Here is a 19,607-nt window from a genome sequence, read left to right as displayed (position 1 = left end):
CAATGTCGTCCCATTACTTGATATGTAGTCTTAATAGTTGATATGCAATGGTTTTATTAGTTGGTATGTAATGACTTATGTGAAGACCGTGAGGGAGCCCATGACACTTGGTTATAAGACCATGGGGGGAGCCCATGGCATTCTAGGTAAAGACCATGGGGGAGCCCATGACACTTGGATGTTATACCATGGGGTAGCCCACGACATTCTAGGTGAAGACCATGGAGAGAGTCCATGGCAATTCTATATATATGTTGCATGGTATTATGTGGTTGTATTTTTTGTGTATTTTGGGAACTCACTAAACGTTTTCTTACAGATTGTTGGGTGTTTCAGGTACTTCTGGTTCTAAGGGGAAGGGCCCGGCTTGATGGAGCAATATTCACTCTCCAGTATTTCCACATTTATTGTTTTGGATACTCTGATCTTTTTGATATGATTTGATGTAATGGAATTTTGGAAAACAAAACATGATTGTAATTTCTAAATATTAAATGAAAAATTTTATCTAAATTTTCGGGTTGTTACAAAAACTGCACGGATCAGACTCTTGTCCTTAAAGGTTTTACTTTGCTTCTATCGGTTGTAAGAAACATAGTAAAACCCCAAGATTTAATGCAGACATCAGTTTTCCAACGGCAATGGAAAATGATAAACGTAAAGTGAATACTCATAAACCAAGAAGAAATTGACAAGAGAGCTCCGAAATTTGTGTGTATTATACGGCCCCTAGGGAGTTGCATTTATAGGTGTCGAAACCCTAGAATGCAGTAAAAGGCCCTCATAGGCCGGACCCTAGAAACCGTAGGGCGAGGTCTTGCTCTCCAAGGAATTCGTTTTCTTGGCCTTCTAGAATATTCCCCATGAAGTCAAGCATTTGACCGGATCAGTCAAACCGACTTGACCCAAACTCGTCAAAAATAAAAGATCCTCAGCTCCTAGCGACCGATTCGTCATGCCAAGTGCCAATGCGCCTAAATTGTGCCATTTCATGCACTCGCGACATCGGCTAAGCTAGGTGCGCATGTGTGGGTTTGTCCCATCTCTTGATCCACTAAAATCTTTTGAAGCTCTTTCAAGAGAAATGGTTTATAAGCTCACTAAAAGTTTCTTCCCCTACCAATATAGATAGAGTAAACTTTCCAACTTGCAATAATTCCCTTATAATTTTCAATAATATATATATATATATATATATATATATATATATATATAGGTTCAAATGTTTCTAACAACTATTGTGTGAATGAATGCACCAATAGGAATTTAGGAAATAATAAAATAAATAAATAAATAAATAATGGTGATTTAGTAATTTGATATATAAATTCCATAAATATTTCATATAATCTAGTTATATTGAGTTTTACCCTAATTTCTCCCATATTTATCTACGGCCGTTCTTTTTCCCTCACCCCACTTGTGTTTGTGTGTGTGTACGAGAGCACGCTCTTCATCATCGACAAATGCTCCTGCATCCCTATCGTACGTTCACAGCTCCTCCATCTATTCCTCTCCATAGTCGCCGACAACAACCACCATCGCCACCTCATCAACACCATCACAACAATCATCGATTTCCCTCCAAGCTTGTGTCCTTCACCGGCTCCGCCAGACCCATTCAATCATCGGCCAAAAGAAGAAACGAACCCATATTCATCCGTAATTACAGTAGGTATGAAACGTATGATAATAACTGTTTGCCGTTTTTAGCCTTGTAAAAATATGATTTTAAAGATATCGTTTAAAAAAATCCCTAATTAGTTATTTGAGCCTATTGATCAGATTGGCGTCAATAACATTGGTTTATGGGCGAAATCCAATTATTCTACAAATCCCAAGGTAAACAAAGTATTGCGTATATATTAGCTATGTTGGTTTTCAAATGCCTATTGTCCATATATGGCATATTATGTGTATGATTCTTACCATTAAGTTACCACCATACAAAATTTTCTATTCAGTAATTCATTTGCGATGCATTTCTTGAGAGACCCTAAAATTCTCATTCATTTGCTGTCTTTTAATAATAGCCGTATAAATTCTGATTTTGTACTTATATTGGTATAGTTAATTACATCCTAATAAAATATTAGTAGAGGTTGTATTTTACACAGATTTTTGTGTTAAGCTTTTTCACATCTTATTCACCTCATTGGATTTAAGAGATTCAATTTTTGTGATATTTTATAATCTATTTTCGCTATAAAAAAAAAAGGAGTCCAAGGGTGACTTTCTGCAGTTCTGACAACAATTCTGCCAGAATGGAATCTCGAATTCCAATTCCGTCATAATGGAATCTCGAATTCTAAGTGAACTTAAGCAGGGAATTACCATACACAACACATACCAGTATTTTGTAATTTCATTTAACTATCAATTTGACTATTTGATAACTTTTTTTCGAATCATAAAAGGTGTAATATGTTTTGGGCTTTTGTTTTTGTTTTGAATTTTTTTACTAAAATTTTGTTGGTTGTTGCAGTGTTGGATTGGTTATGCATTCGTCTTGATCTGTAAGCAAAACATTTTAGTTTATACTTTACTTGTATACATTTTTTAAATTAGGCAATAACATAAACTTTTGTGTATTCTTTTGTTTGAGATTAACTTTCTTTCAATTTCACTACAGCCCACAAACTACTATTGGAATTGCTATGGTTCTATGCCAACGTTAACTACAGTGGTATATTCTTGATAATACAATTTTTTAAGAATATTCAAAACCACTATGCAAGAATAGTTTATTCTGTAAGAATATTATTGTTGTATTCTGATAGAATTGTAGTTAATTATTTGTATGTTTAATGTGCAGTTGTTACAAGTGTATCACTACAAATTATTTGGCAATGAATTTCTGATAGAAATGGCTTGAAGACCTGGTGGGAAACACTCATTTGTATAAAATTATTCCTATGCAATACAATTCTGACAGAATGTCAATATCATAAAATGTCAATATCATAGAATGCTAGCATATTTTGAAGTGGCTTAGAGGTTAAACATACACAAGACATTTAGAAACGAAACAAGAAGGTAAATGAGGATTCTTTCAAGAATGCCGATATTTTTTTGCAAGAGATTTCAAGAATGAATGTAGTTTCTGTTCATAGTTGTATTCTTTAAGAATGAATGTAATTACTTATTCTAAACTATTAAACTTCGTCTTATATAAAATTTGTATTCATTAAAAATTATTGGACTTCATAATACGTTTTTATAATATTATGTTCATAGTTGTATACCATTCTGACAGAATTACAGAATATCATTCTAACAAAATAACATTCTGATAGAATAAAATCGGTTTATGTTTACAAATTACGTTTGAAATTGAATTAATTTGAAAAAAAATCAAATTTTTTAGATCAAAATCATTAATTATCTCATAAATTTCGATTTTTCCTTTTTTAAATTTGTCTCAATTAACTACAATGCCCTTATGCTGAAATTTGTGTGATTATATGGTACATGTTACCCTATTGTACTATCATAGACCCTCAGATCATGACCTTTGATTATATTTCATACGATGGTCCAGATCTGTGCATTCTGGCACACAATACTTACTAGAAACAAAATAATCTAACCATATATATATATATATATATATATATATATATATATATATATATATATATATATATATATATATATATATATATATATAGGGTTAGGTTAAATTGAGAACAACTTTTTATGTGAGAACATGAGGTCTAATTTTAGCCATTAGATTTGGTGTATTTAAGGGTCAAGATTGAGTATTCCTAATTTATATGTATTCTAACGTGATTTCCTAATACTCGTAATATTCTACGGTGATATTTATTTATTTAATGAGGTTTATTTAACATACGATATTGTTAAATAAGGTAATAGTGTGAAATTGCAAACGGTTCCCGATAAAGCCTCGGAGAAAAAATCTAACCAAATCGTTTCCATTTGGGTGAAACGATCTTGATAGAATCTTCAAAAAAAATCCAATATATTTTGTGAATCGTTTTATGTTATAAAATTGAAGCGAAATGAGGTGGACGAGAGCACAGAGCTTGAGAAGGAGTCCAAAAATGATGGAAGGAGGATTTCAGTCAAAGTTTAGTAATACGGCTAACAATGCTATCGATGTTGAAGAAGAAGAAGTCTTGTACATTGAATCAGGTAACATAAAGATTTAATTTTTGGTTTTTGATCTATGATCGGAATTAGGGTTTTGTTTTAGGGTTTTCTGAGGATTTATGATGTTTTGGCTGTTTGTTGGTAAAATCGAAGTTTTTTTGTGTAAATATTAGTTGGTAGTGAGTGTGATTTGATCGTATGTTTGGTTTGCTTGAATAACAATTTGTCCGTGGATGTGATATGAGCTACAATTCTGTTTTGAATGAATGTGTATTTAAATGTGATTGTAGAGTATGTGATAGAGTTGTTTGATTAAACTTTGAACTTTATTTTGTTTGATCTTTGAAAAATAGAGTTAGTATCGCCTTAAATGTTATTTGTAAACTGTGAATTGGTTCAATTTTATAAATTGTGTTCCATGATTAAAATTGAAATGTGTATTCCTTTTAGGCGCATCATTCTGGGTAGAAAAATAACAATAGATAAAATGTGGATGCATTTATGAATATGTTATGTATAAGGTGATATTCTTTGTTGAGTTTGGTAATACTGAATATGTATGGTAGTGAATTTGGTAATCTGTTTAGAATGTGGATGTGTGATTATATGGTTCATAATTGAATGTTTAATCAATAATGAATATGAAGGACTCTGCAATAGTGAATGTGTGTGGAGATGAATTAGAATTCTGTATTGAATCTGAATATGTATGGTAGTGAGTTTGGTAATCTGTTTAGAATGTGGATGTGTGATTATGTGGTTCATAATTGAATGTGTAATCAATAATGAATATGAATGACTATGCAATAGTGAATGTGTGCGGCAATGAATGAGAATCCTGTATTGAATCTGAATCAAGTTTTGTAGGATAAGTTTTATGCCTACAGTTTGTAATTGATTAATGGAATGAGGAATCTATAATGAATGTGGAAGTGAATGAGTAATCTGGAAGTGAATGTGTATTGTTATAGGAAGTAATTATGTAGTCTGTTATGAGTACATTTTATGAGGGATTAGTTTTTTGGCACATGAGTATGTATTCATGGGCGAATATGGGATAAAAACGGCTTGTAGTGATTAATCTGTTATGAATTTGTATTAATTTGTCAATATGTGAGATAATGATTTTGTTTTAGGTACATTAGTTATTGGATAAAGTATGTACATACAATGTGTAAAATGTAAGAATGATAATTTTTTATTGAAATGTACAGGGTCATCAAGCATCCGTGTAGTTGAAGGAAATAAATCTATGAGAAGTGCAGGGAAGAAAGGAGTACCTGGTGGGGGGAAAACTAGAATTACCCAAAAAGAGAAGCAATGGAAAATCATATAAGAATGACTCAAGTGATGATGATTTTGTTGAGAAGAAAAATGAGGTGGGTTCTGGAAAGAATGAAAGGACAATGAAAAGGAAAAGGGTTGACAAGAGTGTTAATGATAAAAAGGTTAACATGAAAGGGAAAAAAGTAATTGGAGCTGAAGGAAAATGTAAAGAAGGGAAGGTAGGAACTGAATTTCAAAGGTTGAGTACTCGTATATCTCCAAATTCTTTGTATCTAGCCATGAAATGTTTGTCAAAGAGCCAGAGAGAAATGGTACGTGATATGGGTTTTGGATCTTTTCTGGGAATGAAGATTGATACACTACCTGGAAAGCTAGCATATTTTGTTGTAGATAGCTTCACAACAGGTTCTTGTTCCATAAGGGTTAAAAGTGGTGAAGTGGCCATAACAAACGAGACAGTAGAAGCTATGTTTGGACTTCCGAATAAGGGTTTGGATTTTAACACACTGGATGAATGTGATAAGAATGATCCTTTGTTTGAAGCTTGGAAAGGACAATATGGGAAGGGAAATTATTATAATGGGAACTATTTGAAGAATATAAGGAAAACAAATATTGCGGATGAGTTGTTTAAGCTGAATTTCTTGACGTTATTCATTAACACTTTTGCTGAAACAGAGACAATGGGGTCTTGTAGAATTAATTTTATTGAAAAGTTAATTCAATGCAAAGATGTGTCAAGGATTAACCGGTGTGAGTACATAGTGGACTGTTTAGGAAAAAGCAAGAATAAATGGAGGCCAACTGACAAAAACTGCTACTTCACAGGGCCTGTAGCGCTTCTAATGGTATGATATTGAATATTGATTTAATCTTTTAATTTTTTATCATTAAAAATTATGTGTAATGAGAAAATTATTGAATATAATTGTGCAGATGGCGTATGCAGACAGAGTGATATGTGAAGATGTAAATTTGCGTGCCCTTCATCACAGAAATTGATTCAGAGCACCTTAGAGTGTTAGAAGAATATGAAGTAAGCAGGGGTGTATTTGGAAATCTAAGTTTAAGGGAAAATGTGGATGGTGTGTTTTATGATGCGATGATGAATCAAGATCATTCAAAAGATAGATCAGTTGAGGTAAAATTATTGTATAATAAATATAATATGTATAGTAATTAATTTATTTTATGGTTTGTTAATTGTATAGTATAAAAATATATTAGATTGTTAAAGTAACAGTTCATTTATTTTTATTGTAGGAGAGTTGTGGGATTATTGAGAGTATGGTAGGCAGGTTGGTTGAGCAGAAGCAGGTTGTAGAGGCAAGTAGTTTGATGTGTATGGAAATGCATCCGAATAATGATAAAATGAAGGCAGTGATTAAGAAGGTTGTTGACATATTTAATGGGACAACACTAAAAGCCTTAATTGCTGAAGGGCATGAAGATAGAATGGAGGTTGATGGTACGAGTGTGAAGGCAACTGAAGGAGGACAAAAAGATGAGGATATGAACCAAATGATTACTAATTTGACAAATAAGATGGGGGAGGATTTACTTAGTGGACGAAAAGTTCATTCTGAATCGAATGTAGATGCTTCATATCATGGAATGGAAGGAATGTCCCCGACAATTGTGAAGCCAACTGGTATGTGCAATGATAAGGTTCTGTTTGAGCATCATGGTGGTACACCGCAACAGAATATAGGAATGGAAGTTGTAATGTACAATGGGAATTCTACTTTTGATTCTCCTTGTATATTAACACCTGGTCGGATAAAGCAAGCTGATGAAATAGAAAGGAACCGCTCTAAAAAGAGTAGTATGTTTAATAATGATTGTCCATCGTTTGAAGCTAGACTTAATGAATGTGTAGATGAGATGAATATTGCGAAAGGGAATGAAGGTAAAGATGATGCAATTGTTGAACAGGAATGTCTTAAAAGGACAAAGAGAAATGTTGAAGCTGTAGTAGGGATTAAAATGAGAGAAAAAAGAGAAATGAAGCATGGGCCTACATTGAAGTCACCTTTTGTACAAAGAGTTGTGGACTTGAAAGATTCAGTTGAGCAAAAAGAAATACTGGTTGCACAAGCTATTATTGGATTAGGAATGGATAAAACGTGTAGTTGCATACTTGTTTATTTGTTTTTTTTATGATTAATGTTGTGTAAAATATCTGATGTATACAACCATGAAAAATGCAGGGAGCTCGTATGGGAATCAAAAGAAGGGTTTGGAATGCATCTACAATATGCCAGAACTCTTGCAGCAAAAGTTAATATTCATTCAAATGTAATCGACTGTTGGAGTGTTGTACTAAACAAATTGGAAGAGAGTAAGGCTGAGTCGTCATATTCTAGACTTTTTTTTACAACAGGCACACTGGTATGCTTTATTTTTAAAAATATAATAACAGTTTTTTAAAAATTTAATGTTACTTATTGTGTTGTTTAATTGTAATGCCCAGCGTGAATCAATGTTTGACGAGAGGGTAAATGAAGATGTGAGATACAAGGAGTTTGAAGTTATGGTCTCCTCAGCAATTGAAGATCTTACAACTGATTCTGAGATGAAAAACGTGGATTTGGTAATAGAAATATGATGATTAAAATGTGATATTACATTTATTTATTTTTTATTAAGTGTTATATGTTGACTAATATGTTGTAGGTTTTCTTCCCCATTGTTGATGGGAATTACTACCTCATATGTTTTAACCTTAAAAGTTTTTCACTTTTGATAACTGATCAAAGGAGATTGGTGGGGACAGTTGAGTCGGTCTATGGGAACATACCTCGTATGTTGGTAAGTATGAAAATAAGATAATTAATCTTAATATATGTTTATATAATTATGTTAATGGTTAGTACAATTTGTGTTACATAATTAATGATTTTCTGTAATGTTTTGTTAACAGCAAAAAATTTTCTGCCGTTTTCTAAATGATGTCTGTAAGAAGAGGGTGAAGACCCCGATGACAAGGAATGTGGTGGTGTTGAAAATGAAGTGTCAAACATACAATCATTCAGATGATGGTGGAATCTACCTTATGCGACATATGGAGAGTTTTATGGGGGATCAAACATCAAAGTGGGATTGTGGGCTAGTTGTGGATTTAAAAACACAAGATATGTATTTACAGAAGTTAAGGTACAAGTATTTGGTGAGGTTGCTTTTGTCTGATCATAATATTTTGAAGTGTGATTTTGAAAAGGAGTATGCAAAGTTTGTTAAAATGGATAAGGCGACAAGGAAGAAAATAGTTCAGGAGAATCTAAAAGTAGTCTTTGATGAAGCAATTGGTTAAAAGCTGATGGGGAAGGTGCTTGTTTTTTTGGGTCTGACTTGTTGGTTAGTATTGTTTTGACAAACAGTTTTATTTGGTGGGATGGTAGGTTTTTGTTTAGGGTTAATGTAGTATGGATCTGTTTTTGTTATGTGTCTAAAGTTATTATGTTGGTTGCGGTTTGAACCCTTATTACTACTAGTTATGTATGGATTATTATGTTGACTATGTGTTGACTGTTTGATCAATGTGTCTGAAATGATTTAGTCTAAGGTAAAACTGCATTCGACTTTTAGCAATTAATTTTTTTTAGAGTTTTTACTTTAATGGACATGTCGTGGAATGTGATTTGAATGTTGTATAATCCAAAACTGTAAATTCAAGAAAGTATATGTAATCCAAAGCTTTAAGTAGAACAACCAAATCATTATAAATTCGCAATTAGCAATATATGTACAATTTTTGTTGACACTTATATGTACATGTAATGTGTACAAGTTTTTTTGAAAACACAATAAACGTGTATACGGTACCGTACAAGATATGTACATTAAGTGATGAAATTGTAGTACTTGATAATGTATGTAGTATTATAAATGAATGCCATTGTGAGTATGCTCTTTTCGAGGGGTTTTGCATAATACGTCATATTTTTATGTATGCAACACAACATAAAGTTAATATTTTTTTAAGTTCTGTAATAGTATGAATACTAATATCATTCAATGATGAATAAATTTGTACATAAAAAATTACAATAGACTAAGATAAAAATAACATATATAGAGAAATGCAAAACAATATAAACGACAAACAAAGTTCTTATTAGCATTCAAACATGTCTGTAATATGAATATGACAAATCTAAAACAAGCAGATGTAAAGAAAAAAATTTAAGTTTAGTACATGAACGCACAATTAAAAAAAATAAAAACAAATGCTAAATATAATTAATTCTTCTTCCCGGGACGTTCTTTGAAAATGTTGTTCTTCTCATCTTCTTTCCTTACAGGGCAATTTCGCCAATCATGATCGTTGCCATTGCGACAATAACTGCATCTGGAACCCTTTGATTTTTCTGTTGCAACCTCTCTCAAACTTTTCATTCTTTTTTTAGTACCACTTCCTTTGTTGCGGATTTCTCCAGGATTTTGAATATCCACACTAGTGGGAATGGTAACACCAAGTGTTTTTTCGAACTCTTTATTCTTGTTTCCTTTATCATGAGTTATGAAATTGGAAAGGAACTTTGCTTCAAGCTGCTTTATTTCATCCAAGTATTCTTTCAATTTGGTGTGATTATTGCTGAGAGAAGATACACAGTTGTCAACAGTAGAAAATATATCAAGTGCAACTCTTTGGGTATTCTCGTCAGAATCAGCATAACGAAAACACTTTTTCAATAGTTTTGTGGGGATGATGTCCTTCTGCCAGCGTCTGAGTAAATATTTGGAAGGAATCTCTTTGATGTTATATGTCTTAATTACGGTAAAAATGTGGCGACACAAAAAACCAAATTGCTCAAACTTCATACAAGGACATGTAAATGTTTGTGTAGACTTATTGTGTGTAACCTGTATTGAATAAAGTGACTAAAAGTTATTAAAAAAAATATATGAAACTTAAAAGAGTAAGAGTACAAGTTTCAAGAGAAATTACCTTGTAAGTAGACTCACGTATAGGTATATCCCATTGATCATCATTTTCAACTTCTGGATCAAGTTGAGAAGCATTTGCATTAGAAGGAATGTAATGAATAAATTCCTTGACAAGACACTCATCAACATCATCAAATGTGATGATCGAAATTTGAGTACATGAAACCATAGACAAGTACATTTCATTTTGAACTTGACGAAAAACAGTGCGAGTGTAAAACATAGAGGCATTCCTCTCGATCTCAAATGGTGTCCTCATTGTTGGATGTTTGTCGTTAGTTTTGAAGTCAAAAGATGACTGAGTGAATCTTTGCTTCTCCATAGCAGCTTCAAATGAAATCATGAAATGGACAAGAGTAGAACCATAATGCGTGTTCTGGCGAAATGTTGAATTCTCACTTTCAGAACGAGATGTGGTTCGCATTAATCCTGATAAAGGTACATGCTTGAAAAATGCAGGTACCCAGAAATGTCTTAATCCATGCATATCATCCAACCATTTATTATCGGTGAGCTTATATTCATTCAATAATGACTTCCACCCTACCTCAAAGTCATCAACTTCAAGCCTAGAATTCCGTATCAAGAAGTTGAACTCTTTACGAAATTCTGGATTGTTGACAATGTTCAAAAAAACCTGTGAATTTGTAAATGTAATATATGTAATCAACTATAAAACCAATACATTCTGATTTGAATACACCAAAAAATGATTGTTTTATTGGTAAAATTGTATTACATAGACAATAATAAATACCTTCAATGGCAATTTAGATGTGATATGCCACATGCAAAGCCTATGAATCGATTGTGGGAAAACAGTTTCGATGGCTTTCTTCATTGCAGGGTCTTGGTCGGATAAAACCAACAATGGTTGTTTGCCAAAAGCTTTAAGAAAAGATTTCAACAACCATACATAGGAATCAGTGTCTTCTCTGCTTAACAAGCCAGCACCAAAAGTGACACACCTCTTGTGATTATCAATTCCAGTAAATGGGACAAAAACCATATGGTACCTGTAAAAGTATTTGAATTAATATGTATATTATTAATAAATAGAAATATAATAAACTACAATCATTTACAACATGTTAGTTCGGAAAGTAGCATCGAAAGAAACTACATCACCAAACTCTTTATAATTTATCTTGGATGTTTCATCTGCCCAAAAAAGAGCATTCAACTGCTTATTCTCAACTCGATACTCAAAAGAAAAATTCTTAACATTTTCTTTTCTGTTATTCAGCTTGTCCACTAGCATCTGAGCATCACTACCACCTATAAAGCAATTGAGATCCCTCATGTAATTTTTGAAGTCATCAATTAGACCGCCTACAAAATTATATCCACCAAGAATACTTGTATACAGCCTGTGAGCTTTGGTGCAAGGTTGCACCAATATTCTGAGTAGACATTGTAAGAATGAAAGATTTTTGAGTGTCATCCAGCTGCCTATGATGACGTGAAAACAACATATGGTCCCTTCGTATAAGTGGATGATTGTGTTTTTCTTCAAATTCATATAACAACCATTTGGTAGTTCCGGGAAAAATTTTAAATCGTATACGTGCCTTGCATCCGATCCTGCTAGTGTCAACCCTTCTCTTAATTTTACTTGTTTTTGGGTCCAAAGTATCAACAGGAGATGTATTTGGGAAACCTTCCCTGTTACATAGCAGATATTTCATGTACACCACACCACGCTTTTTTTGTTTGTTGACTTTCTAACATCAAAACATGCTGCACATGCATATCTTCTGTACATGTCTTCAATTGCATCATCAGATGGGTATTTATGGTTTATTATTGGCTTGAGATCATGAGGGACATAAGGAATCCAATACGATTTACCAGCTATTACCAAGTGTTGATCAATGTCTGTAACATCTAATAATCATGACAAGTTAATAACATAATACAAATAACAAATCAACAAATCAAATAAACTTGAATAGATATTATACGATACTGAAATGTCAATTAATGAAATAAGCTTAAATATATAGTATACGATACTGAATGTCAATTTTTTGATAGTATTCTAACAATATACCAAATTGTGTAATGTAATCGACACATTTTTTTAACAAACTTAAAAAAAACATACCAGGAACTTGAATAGATTGATCAATATTTTCAAGAAATGTGAAATCTCGTTGATTTTGGTCAGCCATGATGTCGACTTTCCCAAATGCGGTATTATCATCATCAGTCGAACAAAATTCATCATCACTTGACAAAAAATCGTCCTCGACTGATGCAGTTTGAGCGTAATTGATCTCGTCCTCTTCATTGATCGCGTTTATATCATCAAACTCGTTGCAGAATGACAAATCCATTAATGGAATCTTATGGACACCTTTCAGACCAACTAAACTTGAATATCCGATTCGGGTTGCTAATATTGAGGACTGACACACACGATTGATACACACGATTGATGATTGAAGAATTCATAAATGTTTGATAGATATAATATAAAACGTTCCTTAATTATATGAGTTTGATTGATATATTCTTTAAAGCTGATTAAACAATCAAACCTTGCCTTTGTTAATGTAAAATATTATAATTTTTATATTTAATTAATTATATATATTGATTGGCTGAGATTTGTCCTCATGTTCTCACTTTAAAAATGGTTCTCATTTGAACTTAATTATATATATATATATATATATATATATTAAATGTTAGGCCCTGTTTGATTTGCGTCTGACTGAGTCGGGTCATACATTTTTGGCTGACTCGGTTAGCTAAATGTGTTTGATAAATTGATTTTTGCCATCTGACGGGGAAAGAAAGGTCTGATTCAGTAAGAAGAAAACAACGGACTGACTGAGAAAGGGAGAAACATTTCCGGTTGTGCCCTTTCCTATGTTCCTCTTTCACGCCTCTGCCCCCACCGATCGACTCCTTCTCCTCTTCTCATCAGGTACGCCTCATCATGAAATCGATTTCATGCCTCTGCACTCTGCTTCTTCCTGTTGGGGATTTCTTCTATCGCCCCTATTCTTCTTCTTTAATCGATTAATGAAATCGTTTTTGAAATTGATTCATGAATCCGTTTTTGAAATTGATTGACATCGAACCATCTCCTTCAATCGCAGGCTCTCCATCTCGTCTTCACGTTCTTCCTTGAAATTGATTCTTGAACTTAACTATATGATTCGATTGACATGAGTTTCCATCACAAAATGCCTCCTGCTGCTCTTGAAATACTTGATACCTCTCATCTTGTTGTTGCTCTGCGTTGGAGTCCAGACTTTCAGCCGACCACAATCACAAGGTTTTTCTTTTCTCTTTCATCTTTGTTGCCTGTGGTTGAGATAGTATATGAGCTTTTTCAAAAGTTTGTTTTTTTCCTGAAAAAGCATTGTTTTCCTTGGGGTGTGAATTAGCTTTACTGAAAAAGTTTTGAGATTGCGATGCTTTAAAGATTTTTTGCTTTTAGTATTGTATATTGGTGAAAGTTGTTTGTATAATTTAATTGCTTTTAACCTCGTTTTTGCTCCACGGGAATTAGTTGATCTAGACTAGTTTATTCATTTTTATTTCTTTGTTGTTTTCTTTATTTCATACTTCGCATAAACAAAATGTTTTTCTGTTTTGTTTTTAGACTTGTAGTTTACTAAAATATTATTTTGCTTTATTTGGTTGATTAGTTCAATTGCTACTCATCCACTTCAGCCTAGTGTGTTTGTTTAGGGGTAGAAATGGAAAAATAGTTAATTAAATTGAGCTAAATATAGTTGGGAAATCTTTGGTAGTGGAAGGGCATTTTGGGTAATTTAGGTTTTATATATGTTAAGAGGTTTAGCCTAATGAGGGGGGGGGGGTATCATTTTTTTTTTGAAATCTGCACTTGTACCTTATGAATTAGAATAATATTGTTGCTATATATTATTGATAAGTATATATTATGTATGTTGGACCTTTGTTTCTCTATCGTATGTATCTAATCAGATGTACAATTAAGGAGCAGGGTAAAATAGTCATTTTCGATCAGTCAGCACATTCAGTCAGATGTACAATCAAACAGAATGGTTTCTTACTCAGTCATGATTTCTTACCCAGACAGACATTTCCCAATCAGCACTTTCTCAGTCAGCAACTATCAAACAGGACCTTATTGTGTGTGCGCGTATAAGGATCACCCGTAAAGCGAGATGGTTGCCTATTCCTAGATCCAACCATGTGCTTACCAACATCATCAAGAAAACGCCCCATCATCTAACCCTGACTGATGGAACCTCACTTTATTTAACTCTTCCTCATCAACAAACACCTCATCAGCTAACCCCTCCTCATGTAACTGACATTTAGAAAAATTATTGAATTCATTTTTTTGTTGGTTCATTTTCGAAACCATGCAGTAAAGTTTTAAATTTATAAAGATTTTCGATAGATACGTCGTCAACTATAGGTTCCTGCATGTGAGATAGTAGTTATTTATTCATTTTCTCGAGTATCCAGTTATTTATTTTAAAGAGTGGCGAGGCTACATATTAACAAGGTAGGTCACTTGACCTACCTTATTTTTTTCTTATTATAATAGCTTATATATAATTAAAATCTTGTGACCTACCTTAATCATTTTAAGCGAACTACCCTAATTTTTTTGGTAAAGAGAAAGAGTATAAATCATATTTTAAGGCTCATATTTTATATTTTAATAGCTCAAATTTTTTGGAGGTATAATATAATATGCATAGCCCAATACAAACTAAATTAAAAAATAAAAAAGAAATAAACGTGAATTAACGTCACGTTTCACAACACATGCTTGGCGCATCGATCCTTCACAATCGTTGGTTAAATTGCGCCTATTTGGTGTCATATATTGAATAAAATTTCTTAGAAAATATTAATAATGATACAATTGTGAAAATATATCAAGATATAAGACATCGTCGGGTACAATTGTAAGAAATTTAAATCATTTTTTATACGACCCTACGTGATCCGGAACTACAAGTAGTATTTTTTTGATATTTTTCATTTTCTGTCGGTATCATTTAAATAGTGAACCATGTGGTTTTATATTCTAGACTCGCCACTGATTTTAAATGAATTGTTTGTTTTCCTCGAAGCAGACGTTGCCAGAAATAACATGTTTTTTTGGAAAGACGCATGATTTTCTCAATATGTCTTCCTTTTTTCAGATACTAAACAAACTTAAATCCCCTTATCAAACAAAACTCATGTGCTCAATAAGACGCTTTGTATTCTCCAACTTGAAAATGTAGTTTTTCTGTCCATAAAAATCTATTATTGCATTGGGTCACATGCGATACAAAAACATTGCATGAACTAGTAAACCATTCCCTTGCAGTATGAGGACATCCAAAAAGTATCTGATTGCAATACCCATGGGCGGCTCAACCATTTTGGGGGCTCAAAGCGAGCCAAAAATTTGGGGCCCTTTGGCCTTTGCTATACTCGGAAGATGAATGAAATGTCATTTTAGTTTCATGAATGCAGCGGTCATTGATTTATTTTTCCGCTTCTTTTATTTTGTGGTTACCGGATTGGATTTTTAATGGACTAAACTTTTGGACTTTGGAGAATATGGGGCCCCTTAGAATTGGGGCCCTAAGCCCTTGCTTAAAAAAGCAAAACATAGAGCAGGCCTAGGCCCTGGCAATACCATGAAGTAAATCACGTAGGATAACTTCTACTCTACTTAACAGCTCCCATAATTTATTTCCTAGCCCTTTAATGTTTGCATTTGCCTTTAAAGTTTGGTTTAAATGTTGAAACAAACAAGTCACTAATATTAAATACCATCTATTATAAACTAGTAAAAATATATCAAATGTGGCATGAAAGATGGCAAAAAAATAAAACAAATGTACAAGTCTGAAATATTAGATATAATGCGTTATAAACTAGTAATAAAATATAAACATAGCAAAAATATGGCAAGAACACAAATATACAAATCACTAATTTAGGGCATACACATGAGAGACATTTATATTCTTGGATGGTCAAAGATTACCTACAAATGTACAAGTCACTGATGCAAGAGTTCGCATCAATGACATGTATATTCTCAGCTGCATCACAGTTTTATATACATGACTTTGATTTCCTCCCTAGCAAGTATGATTTCCTTTCCTATTTTCGAACACCACCATTTTTTAACCAAAAATAAATATAAACATACCCTCTCATATTTACAAACACCATCATTTTTTAACCAAAAAACATATATAAACATATCCCAAATGTATAAAACTGTAACATCCGGTTTCAAAAAGTTTCTTATTTCAGGATTGTGGACCGTAATTCGATCATGTAAAAGCCTTGGGCTTCAAGGGAATAAATTTTAGACCTTATATTGATGTTTATAATATTGGTTATGTGATCTGAGTCTTGATTTATGTTTTGGAGCAAAAGGGTAAAATGAAAAAAGTGATGTTTCAGACCTCTTTCATGAATTAATTATTTTAGTTCGATATGTTTTAAATCAAAAGTATTTAGATAGAATTGTGGGGTTTTTCAATACTTTCGCGTGGATATAAATATCACTGGAAATAAAGTTGAAACGAAGAAGTTAATGATTGTTCGAAGCTGAAATGGAAATTGGGAAATTTTACCAACGTAAAATAGTTTGTAGGAGAGAGATTTCTGGACGAGGATTTAATGACATACATTGAGCGTAGGTTAGGCTACGCTGATCATTGGCGCAGCAGACCAAAACCCTAAAATAAGGTTTTGAGCCATATTTAAAGGCTCTAACTTCTTAGGATTCTTCCCATGACCAGCCTCCATCACCTCAGATAATTCCTTGAGAAACCCTAGCCCCCTCTTGCTTGTTTTTAGCATTGGTGTCTTTTTTGAGCTTATCTTCTTCATTTGGTGGTTGAATCTTGAAGAACAAGATGTTGTAAAGTGTGGCACCTGGTTCTTGGTACGCATTCTTTTATTTAATTCTTTGAACATTTTGCATTTTTGACCTTGGACTCGGCGAGTCAAAGGACCGACTCGCCGAGTAGAAGCGGGAAGGGATGCGGGGTTTAAGTAATGGACTCGCCGAGTCGGGTCCCGGACTCGGCGAGTAGCCGCTGTCTGGACAAAAACCCTAATCCCCGGTTTTGCACCCTATTTAAAGGACCTTATGCAGCCTCCATCGCCCCTTTATGCTCCCAAACACCCCTCAGTGAAACCCTAGCCGTTTTTGAAGTAATCTAAGCCTTGTTGGTGGATTTTGGTGCTTGTGATCTTAGAAGGAAGGAGAGAAGCTTGAGGAAGCAAGTAGAGATCAAGAGAATCTGAGTTTGTGCACCTTCTACAGCTCATTGAAGGTAAAAAGCTGTAACCTTGCTCATTCATTTGTTAGATCCCTCTTTGGGGAGGTTTAGAGCTTTTATGAGCCATTTTTGGTGGCCAACCATGTTTGCAAACATGGTTGGGGGTTTAAGCTTCTGAAATCAAATCTTAAGGGAGTCACTAGGCAGATTTGGGTTGCTTTTGCACCCATGAAAGGTCCCATGTGCCATATGAGCTTGTTTTATGTCCTTTTGAGCTCAAAGTCCCATGCAAGCACATAAAGTTTGTAACTTTACGTGCTAGATCGATTGTAGAAGCTTGGATCTATCTTTTGATCGAAGGATGTACATCAGAAAGCAATGATTTAGAGTATGGACGTGACCAACTCGGCGGGTCCATTCTTGGACTCGGCGAGTCTAAGGGTTTTGCCCCTTTCTGTTGAGGGTCAAAAGAACCCAGTTGAGTGTGGAAAGGTTTTAAGGGGGTCCCAGGGAGTGACCCAACGTTCTGGACTAAGCCATTAATCTGGAAGTTCATGGGACTCGACGAGTGCATGAACTGACTCGGCGAGTCCAAGGCAATCTTCAAAGAACTCGACGAGTTGTTCATCAACTCGGCGAGTCGAAGACAGAACTTGTTCATCAGATGAAGGTGGACTCGACGAGTTGTTCATCAACTCGGCGAGTCGGATGAGTTTTCACGTGGCGTTCATAAAAGAGAGGAACTCGTAGAGTTGACGGCCCAACTCGACGAGTAGAGTCGTGGATTAGGACAAAAGGAAGGATAGGGACTCGGCGAGTTGGCGAGTCAGGTCAACTGGAAGTTGACTTTGACTTTGACTTGACTTGGTTGGGGGTAAAATGGTCATTTTACCCTAAGTATAGAGATCAGTTTCTAACTGAGTGTTGTGGGGTTTGTAGCCGGAGGATTTCCGGAGCAGCAGCGGACGGAGGTTTCCCGCACAGATTATCAGCAGCTACTTGTACGAGGTGAGTTACCTTCCAGTAGGGGTGGGTCTAAGGCCACAATGTCGGCCCACCAAAGAGGAGTATTTGGAAGATGATGGTCTTTGTGATAATCATCTTGGTCTAGTTATGTGTTTTGGTTATGAGTTATATCTGTATGATATGTTACGTGTATGATAGGGATAGTTTCCCTGACAGTGGTCTTTAGGACCGAGGGGTAGGTCAGTACTCGGATATGCCTGAATGTATGCTGATATCTTGTTGTTGTATGCTAGTGGTAGGGGGTGGAATAGTCCCCAGTTACCGGTTGAAAGATACCGATGATGTTTACCGGTTGAAAGATACCAATGATGATTACCGGTTGAAAGATACTGATGATGATTACCGGTTGAAAGATATTGATGGTATTGTATGTATGTGGTATGATGGGGGGACTCGCTAAGCTTTGTGTTTACGGTTTCAGTTTTTGGTTTCAGGTACCTCTTCGTCTAAGGGGAAGGAGCCGGCGGCATAGCATGGCATCACACACACATATGATTTTCCGCACGGAGTTTTCTGGGATTGTACTCTGATATGTTAATAGTTTATGACGTGGGTTTCAGACATGATACATTGCTTTATGATATGACATGTTTTTACAATATTTTCTAATGAATGTTTTTATTAGATAATTAATTAAAATGAAATTTTTGGGCTTGAATTTTGGGATGTTACAAGTTGGTATCAGAGCCCTGGTTTGAGGGATTCGGACACACCCTCGGGGGTGTCTAGACTCAAACTGAGGGGCTAAAAGATTTTTACAATAAAATGGTTTTCTAAAAATCTAAACGGAAGGATTTTAAGAAAGACAAGGTGTGTGATGCATGTCACCGGCCGAGCTCAAGTAAGTTTTCCCCAAGATACCCATACTTGTTAGGTTATGCTATATGGTTTTGATTCAGGAACTGCATGCTAGAATAGGACTAAGGATCTAGGAAGATGCCTTGTGTGCCTGATATATGATTCTGAGAA

General features: G+C 34.3%; 1 protein-coding gene across 1 annotated transcript; it reads right to left on the bottom strand.

Moving 5' to 3' along the window:
• Window positions 1-9,645: 9,645 nt before the first annotated feature.
• LOC145157221 (protein FAR1-RELATED SEQUENCE 5-like) lies at window positions 9,646-12,692 on the bottom strand. Its single transcript, XM_079076290.1, has 6 exons — window positions 12,461-12,692; window positions 12,046-12,240; window positions 11,439-11,685; window positions 11,111-11,369; window positions 10,355-10,990; window positions 9,646-10,269 (listed from the first exon to the last, which is right to left on the bottom strand). Exons 1-6 carry the CDS (start codon window positions 12,690-12,692, stop codon window positions 9,646-9,648), a joined length of 2,193 nt encoding a protein of 730 aa, XP_078932416.1.
• Between the last annotated feature and the right edge of the window lie 6,915 nt (window positions 12,693-19,607).

Source organism: Lactuca virosa, chromosome 2 (assembly GCF_052849685.1).
Source record: "Lactuca virosa cultivar CGN04683 chromosome 2, Lactuca_virosa_CGN04683_v6, whole genome shotgun sequence".
Lineage (NCBI taxonomy): Eukaryota > Viridiplantae > Streptophyta > Magnoliopsida > Asterales > Asteraceae > Lactuca > Lactuca virosa.
Note: the sequence above shows the minus strand (reverse complement) of the source record. Positions and strands in the feature narration are given on the sequence as shown.